This window comes from Pelodiscus sinensis, chromosome 19, assembly GCF_052426305.1.
Source record: "Pelodiscus sinensis isolate ZL-2025 chromosome 19, ASM5242630v1, whole genome shotgun sequence".
Taxonomy (NCBI): domain Eukaryota; kingdom Metazoa; phylum Chordata; order Testudines; family Trionychidae; genus Pelodiscus; species Pelodiscus sinensis.
Genome location: NC_143070.1, coordinates 33,807,006 through 33,814,486, shown reverse-complemented (window position 1 = coordinate 33,814,486; position 7,481 = coordinate 33,807,006). Strand labels below are relative to the sequence as shown.

The following is a 7,481-nucleotide window of genomic DNA, read 5'->3' as shown; positions in this document are numbered from 1 at the left end:
TCAGTGGTCAAATCTGTCGCCCGTTCCCTGCGTACCCATTTGAAGTCTCGCCCTACTTGGCTGGGGGGGGGGGGGCAGGAACAGGGTGTGTGCAGGGGGGGCACTTGGGGGAGGGGGAAGGTCTGAACTGTGCAGCCAAAATTTTTTTTGGGGGGGGGGTGCATTTTGGAAAGCAAACTTTTCTGGCTGTGAAAACCCCCCCCCCCTTTTATTTTTTCAATGCAACAAAAAAAAAAGCCTCTTTGGTATCCAGGTTTTGCAAAATGGGCCCCTAGATTTGGGAAGCAAAAGCAGAGCCCCCCCCTTTCTGGGGGGGGGGGCTGAACTGGTTTCTCCTCCCCCCTCCAGAGCAGCGGAGCGCCCCCTGCAGGCTCCGGGCGGGGTCTGGGGGCGTGGGAAAAACAAGCCAGGCTCCGGCCGAGGGGGGGTTGGGAGCCAGGAGGGCCCCGATCCCGGATCAAGGAGGGGCAGATCCACTGGGGGAAGGGGAGGGCTGGGGACTCAGTTTCCCCCCCAGCCCTGGGGGGGCCCCGCCCCTGGCTGGGACACGGTGCAGCCCGGGCGGGTATTGCAGGGCACAGGAAAAAGGGGGGGGGGGAGATGAGGGGGCGGAGCAGCTGTCGCGGGGTGTAAAATGTTCCTGCTCCTCCTGCTGCCCCCGCCCCCCCAGGGCAGACGCCAGGTAACGGGGGGGGGGGGAGATGGGGGGGCAGGAAAAATGACTCTGCACTGACCACCCTGCCGGGGTAATGGGGGTGCTGGGACCCCCCCGATATGACGCAGGCCCCTTTAAGCCAGGGGGGCAGCAGCCCCCCCCCGGTTCCAGCACCCGCCCCGGCCCTGTCCCTCCTGGGGGGGGAGACCTTAGCTATAGCTCCCCCCTTTCTTCTGCCAGGGAGGCAGGCGGGGGGGGGTCTCTGAGGGGTTTCTCTAGGGGGACCGGGCAGGGAAGGGATGAAAAATAAGAGGGGGCAGGGATAGAAAAAGTTGGGGGGTGAGAAAAACTTGTGCCCCACGGCTCTGCCCCTCGAGGGAAGCCGGGGGGGAGGTGGGCAAGGAGGAGAGAGGGGGGGGGTGTAGTATTTGCTGCCTCACCCCACCCTGCCCCCTTCATCGCCCTCCTGCCCCCTGCATCCCCCTCCTGCCCCATCTCCTCCTGCCCCCCGCATCCCCCTCCTGCCCCAACTCCTCCTACCCCCCTGCATCCCCCTCCTGCCCCATCTCCTCCTGCCCCCCGCATCCCCCTCCTGCCCCAACTCCTCCTACCCCCCTGCATCCCCCTCCTGCCCCATCTCCTCCGGCCCCTCATCCCCCTCCTGCCCCAACTCCTCCTACCCCCCTGCATCCCCCTCCTGCCCCATCTCCTCCTGCCCCCCGCATCCCCCTCCTGCCCCAACTCCTCCTACCCCCCTGCATCCCCCTCCTGCCCCATCTCCTCCTGCCCCCTGCATCCCGCTCCTGCCCCATCTCCTCCTGCCCCCCGCATCACCCTCCTGCCCCCTGCATCCCCCTCCTGCCCCATCTCCTCCTGCCCCCTGCATCCCCCTCCTGCCCCATCTCCTCCTGCCCCCTGCATCCCGCTCCTGCCCCATCTCCTCCTGCCCCCCGCATCACCCTCCTGCCCCCTGCATCCCCCTCCTGCCCCATCTCCTCCTGCCCCCTGCATCCCCCTCCTGCCCCATCTCCTCCTGCCCCCTGCATCCCCCTCCTGCCACCCACATCCCCACCCCCTCAATCCCCCTCCTGCCCCCCACATCCCCGTTCCCCTCAATCCCCCTCCTGCCCCATCTCCTACTGCCCCCCGCATCCCCCTCCTGCCCCATCTCCTCCTGCCCCCCGCATCCCCCTCCTGCCCCATCTCCTCCTGCCCCCCACATCCCCCTCCTGCCCCATCTCCTCCTGCCCCCTGCATCCCCCTCCTGCCCCATCTCCTCCTGCCCCCTGCATCCCCCTCCGGCCCCCCACATCCCCACCCCCTCAATCCCCCTCCTGCCCCCCACATCCCCGTTCCCCTCAATCCCCCTCCTGCCCCCACATCCCCGTTCCCCTCAATCCCCCTCCTGCCCCATCTCCTCCTGCCCCCCGCATCCCCCTCCTGCTCCATCTCCTCCTGCCCCCCGCATCCCCCTCCTGCCCCATCTCCTCCTGCCCCCCGCATCCCCCTCCTGCTCCATCTCCTCCTGCCCCCCGCATCCCCCTCCTGCCCCATCTCCTCCTGCCCCCCACATCCCCCTCCTGCCCCATCTCCTCCTGCCCCCCACATCCCCCTCCTGCCCCATCTCCTCCTGCCCCCCGCATCCCCCTCCTGCCCCATCTCCTCCTGCCCCCTGCATCCCCCTCCTGCCCCATCTCCTCCTGCCCCCCGCATCTCCCTCCTGCCCCATCTCCTCCTGCCCCCCGCATCCCCCTCCTGCCCCCTGCATCCCCCTCCGGCCCCCCACATCCCCACCCCCTCAATCCCCCTCCTGCCCCCCACATCCCCGTTCCCCTCAATCCCCCTCCTGCCCCCACATCCCCGTTCCCCTCAATCCCCCTCCTGCCCCATCTCCTCCTGCCCCCCGCATCCCCCTCCTGCCCCATCTCCTCCTGCCCCCCACATCCCCCTCCTGCTCCATCTCCTCCTGCCCCCCGCATCCCCCTCCTGCCCCATCTCCTCCTGCCCCCCGCATCTCCCTCCTGCTCCATCTCCTCCTCCTGCCCCCCGCATCCCCCTCCTGCCCCATCTCCTCCTGCCCCCCACATCCCCCTCCTGCTCCATCTCCTCCTGCCCCCCGCATCCCCCTCCTGCCCCATCTCCTCCTGCCCCCCACGTCTCCCTCCTGCTCCATCTCCTCCTGCCCCCCGCATCCCCCTCCTGCTCCATCTCCTCCTGCCCCCTGCATCCCCCTCCTGCCCCATCTCCTCCTGCCCCATCTCCTCCTGCCCCCTGCATCCCCCTCTTGCCCCATCTCCTCCTGCCCCCCGCATCCCCCTCCTGCCCCATCTCCTCCTGCCCCCCGCATCCCCCTCCTGCCCCATCTCCTTCTGCCCCCCGCATCCCTCTCCTGCCCCATCTCCTCCTGCCCCCCCACATCCCCCTCCTGCCCCATCTCCTCCTGCCCCATCTCCTCCTGCCCCCCACATCCCCCTCCTGCCCCCCCACATCCCCCTCCTGCCCCATCTCCTCCTGCCCCCCACATCCCCCTCCTGCCCCCCACATCCCCCTCCTGCCCCATCTCCTCCTGCCCCCCGCATCCCCCTCCTACTCCTACCCACCCTGCCTGCAGCATCCCCTTCCTGCCCCCTCCACCCCCTCCTGCCCCTTCATCCCCCTCCTACCCCCTCCCACCCACCCTACCCCCAGCACCCCCTCCTGCCCCCTCTGGTCCCCCCACAGGCCAGTATGTCTCCAGGCTGACGGGCCCCCGTGCTCCATCATGCACGTGTCTTGCCTGGCTTGGACGGGGGGGTCCCTTCCTGCAAATAACGTGACCCCCCTAAAAGGCATCGTGAGGGGGTCTCTTGCAAAGTCTAAGAACGGCCAGACGGGGTCAGACCAAAGGCCCATCCGGCCCAGTGTCCTGTCTGCCCACAGCGGCCAGCGCCAGGTGCCCCAGAGGGAACGAACAGAACAGGGAATCCACGCGGGAACCCTCCCCTGTCGCCCATTCCCAGACACACTGAGGCTAAGAACACCCCTTCTACCGCCCCTGGCTAATAGCCATTGATGGACCCCACCTCCATGAATCTGTTCAGCTCTTTTTTTGAACCCTGTCCAAGACCTGGCCTTCGCCACATCCTCCGGCGAGGAGTTCCACAGGTTAACGGTGCACCCCGAAAAACTTCCTCTCGTGGCTTTTCAACCTGCTCCCTCTGCATGTCATTGGGCGACCCCTCCCCCTAGTTCTTACATTGTGGGATGACGCAAATCCCGTTTCCTTCTTCCCTTTCTCCCCACCCGTCATGATTGTATGGACCTCGCTCCTGTCCCCCGTTCGTCTCCTCTTTTCTAAGCTGAAAAGTCCCCGTCTTTTTCAGCTCTCTGCATGTGGGACCCGTTCCGGAACCCTCCTCGGTTTTGTTGCCCTTTTCTGAACCTTTTCCAACGCCAAGACATCTTTTTGGAAAGGAGGTGATCACATCTGTAGGCAGCATTCCAGATGTGGACGTCTCATGGTTTTATACAGAGGCAATAAGATAGTCTCTGTCTTAGAACATAAGAACGTAAGAACGGCCGTACTGGGTCAGACCAAAGGTCCATCTAGCCCAGTATCCTGTCTGCTGACAGTGGCCAGCACCAGGTGCCCCAGAGGGGGTGGACCGAAAACAATAATCAAGCGATTTGTCTCCTGCCATCCCTCTCCAGCCTCTGACAAACAGAGGCCAGGGACACCATTTTATCCCCTGGCTAATAGCCTTTTATGGACCTAACCTCCATGAAATTATCCAGCTTCTCTTTAAACTCCGTTAGTGTTCTAGCCTTCACAGCCTCCTCTGGCGAGGAGTTCCACAGGTTGTCTGCGTGCTGTGTGAAGAAGAACTTTTGTTTATTAGTTTTAAACCTGCTCCCCATTAATTTCATTTGGTGTCCTCTAGTCTTTCTATTATGGGAACTAATGAAGAACTTTTCTTTATTCACCCTCTCCACACTTAATCTTATTCTCTATCTCTTTCTTAATGATTCCTCATGTTGTTTGCTTTTTTGCCGGCCACGGAGGGGATGTTTCCAGAGAAATCTCCAAAAAGACCCCAAGCTCTCGCTCTGGAGTCGTTTAGCCAAATTAGTCCCCATCGTTTTCTGTGTCTCGTTGGGAGGATGTTTTCCAAGGTGCATGACTTTGCCTTGATCCACATTCAATTTCACTTGCCATTGTGTTGCCCAATCGCTTAGCGTGGTGCGATGCTTTTTGGAATCTTTTCCAACGGCTGCACACAGAACGACTATTCGGGAATTTTTTTTTATTTTTTTTTTTGGTGCCGGGAGCCTGTGCTTTCAAATAAGAAACCTGTTTGACACTCCCAGGACTGGATAACACCTCTAGGGATGCTCTCCCCGGAGTCTAAGCAGCCCAATTTTATCCCCAAATGCCTACGTTTCGGGCGCGAGTGTCTGCAGCTTGTGCTCCCATCCACATCTTTTTCATTGGTCTAAGATGCTAGAAAGAGTTTAAAATGTTTGAGTTTTACTGGGGGGAAGAACAGGTCCCATATGAAGAGAGTTAAAGCGACTGGGACTTTTCAGTTTGGAAAAGAGGAGACTGAGGGGGGATAGGATGGAGGTCTATAAAAGCATGAGTGGTGTGGAGAGGGCGAATAAAGAAAAGTTATTTATTAGTTCCCATAACAGAAGAACTAGAGGACACCAAATGAAGTTAATGGGTAGCAGGTTTAAAACTAATAAAAGAAAGTTCTTCTTCACACAGCGTGTTGTCAACCTGTGGAACTCCTCGCCGGAGGAGGCTGTGAAGGCTAGGACTATAATAGAGTTTAAAGAGAAGCTAGATAATTTCATGGAGGTTAGGTCCATAAAAGGCTATTAGCCAGGGGATAGAAATGGTGTCCCTGGCCTCTGTTTGTCAGAGGCTGGAGAGGGATGGCAGGAGACAAATCGCTTGATCATTGTCTTCGGTCCACCCTCTCTGGGGCACCTGGTGTTGGCCACTGTCGGCAGACAGGCTACTGGGCTAGATGGACCTTTGGTCTGACCCAGTACGGCCGTTCTTATGTTCTTATGCTCTAATTTTTTCCTGGTGTTTTTGGTTTTCTGGAGGAAGGGTTTTGGGGGAACCCTAACTTCCTGTGGAGATGCTGAGGAGAGTTACGCTCTCTCAGTGGGTTTAGTCCTGGGGGGAAGGACCGGGTCTGTGCAAGCGTAAAGTGACTCTGGGTTTCCCCAGAAGATGTCACAGTCCTATCTCTATATCCTTCCTTCCTTCCTTCCTTCCTTCCTTCCTTCCTGTCCTCCCTCAGTTCCTTCCTTTCTTCCTTCCTTCCTGTCCTCTCTCAGTTCCTTTCTTCCTTCCTTCTTGTCCTCCCTCAGTTTTCTTTCTTTCTTTCTTTCTTTCTTTCTTTCTTTCTTTCTTTCTTTCTTCGGCTATGTCTACACCACAGAGTTTTTCCAAGATACCAGAGGTATTCCCGAAAAACTGCTGTGTCCAGGGAACGCGTCTGCTCTTCCAACATTTTTTTTCGGAAAAGCCGACGCGCTTTTTCAGCATCCCTGTAAACCTCGTTTTACGAGGAAGAAGGGATGTTCCGAAAAAGAGGGTTTTCCAACATTTGGCCCCGTGTAGACGGGCCAGTTGTCGGGAATGCCTCTTCTGAAACAAGAAGCAGAAAAAGCTACGCAAATTTCACTTCGCAATTTGCGTAACTTTTTCTGGAAGAACAGTGTCATGTACACATAGCCTGCCTCCGCTTCTTTCTTTCTTTCTTTCTTTCTTTCTTTCTTTCTTTCTTTCTTTCTTTCTTTCTTTCTTTCTTTCTTTCACCTCTTAGGAAGTGAGTTTGTAGCTCACGAAAGCTGATGCCTAATAAATACTTTAGTCTTCAAAATGCCCCCAAAACTCCTTGTTTTTGCTGCAACAACCTGACCCGGCTCCCCCTCTGAAAAGAGCCGTGAGCCCTCGGTCTGCCGGGACGTACCCCACGAGTGTGAAAGTCCCGTCTGACGCGTCCCTTCTCACCCTGACAGGGGTAACGGCTGTGCTTCGCTCCACACCAGAACGGGCGATGGCGGCAGCGGCGGCTCAGGTACGGATCCTTCCATGCCCCGCGATGGGAAGCGGGGAGGCCAAGAAATCCACCAGGCGGAGGGACGTGAAAGGGGCACCCCCGGGAGAGGGCAGAGAATCCCCGAAAGGAAGAGGTGGGTGGGACCGTGCAAAGCTATTTCCTTCCGAAAGCGCGGGTAGCCCAAAACGGGACTGAGTATCAGTGGGACCTCCCTAATCCGGCACCCTCCAATCCGGCACTCGCCAATTCCGAGGGAGGGGCTTTTCCACCGCCGGACTCCCCTCTTCCCACCCTAACAACCTCCGGGCTGCTTTTGGCAGGGTGGGTTTTTTCCCGGGTTTCTTTCCGTTTTTTTAGCCGTCGTGCACGCCACGGCGACCGAACCCCTTTTTTTAATGTGGCAAGCGTTACGCAGTGAATACAGCTGGAATGTCCCAGTTCCCCTTGGATCTAAAAGAAACCGATGCACACAACAGGTCCCCCTGCCACCGGGAGGAGCGGGGCTGGTGTAGCAGCTACCGAATGGGAGTCCGATTGTCGTTTTCAGGAGCCGGTGAGCTTCGAGGAGGTGGCGGTGTATTTCTCCGAGGAGGAGTGGGCCCTGCTGGACCCGGCGCAGAGAGCCCTCTATTGGGACGTCATGCAGGAGAACTACGAGACGGTGGCCTCTCTGGGTATGGAGTTCTGTCCCCGTGGGTACTAAAAGCCGGGGGGTAGAGGGGGACTCTCTCTGACATACCCAGTTGGCTTCTGATCCCTTACATTGA

The 7,481-nt window shown here is 59.1% G+C and overlaps 1 protein-coding gene across 1 annotated transcript in view; it reads left to right on the top strand.

Annotated features, from left to right (window-relative positions):
• The first annotated feature begins 556 nt into the window (after positions 1-556).
• The window catches only part of LOC106731284 (uncharacterized), a 28,084-nt gene continuing 21,159 nt past the window's right edge, over positions 557-7,481 (top strand). Inside the window, exons 1-3 of the mRNA XM_089770526.1 lie at positions 557-682; positions 6,674-6,732; positions 7,262-7,388. Of these exons, the coding sequence (XP_089626652.1) occupies positions 6,712-6,732; positions 7,262-7,388 (148 nt within the window). The 5' untranslated portion in view covers positions 557-682; positions 6,674-6,711. The remainder of the gene's footprint in view (positions 683-6,673; positions 6,733-7,261; positions 7,389-7,481) is intronic.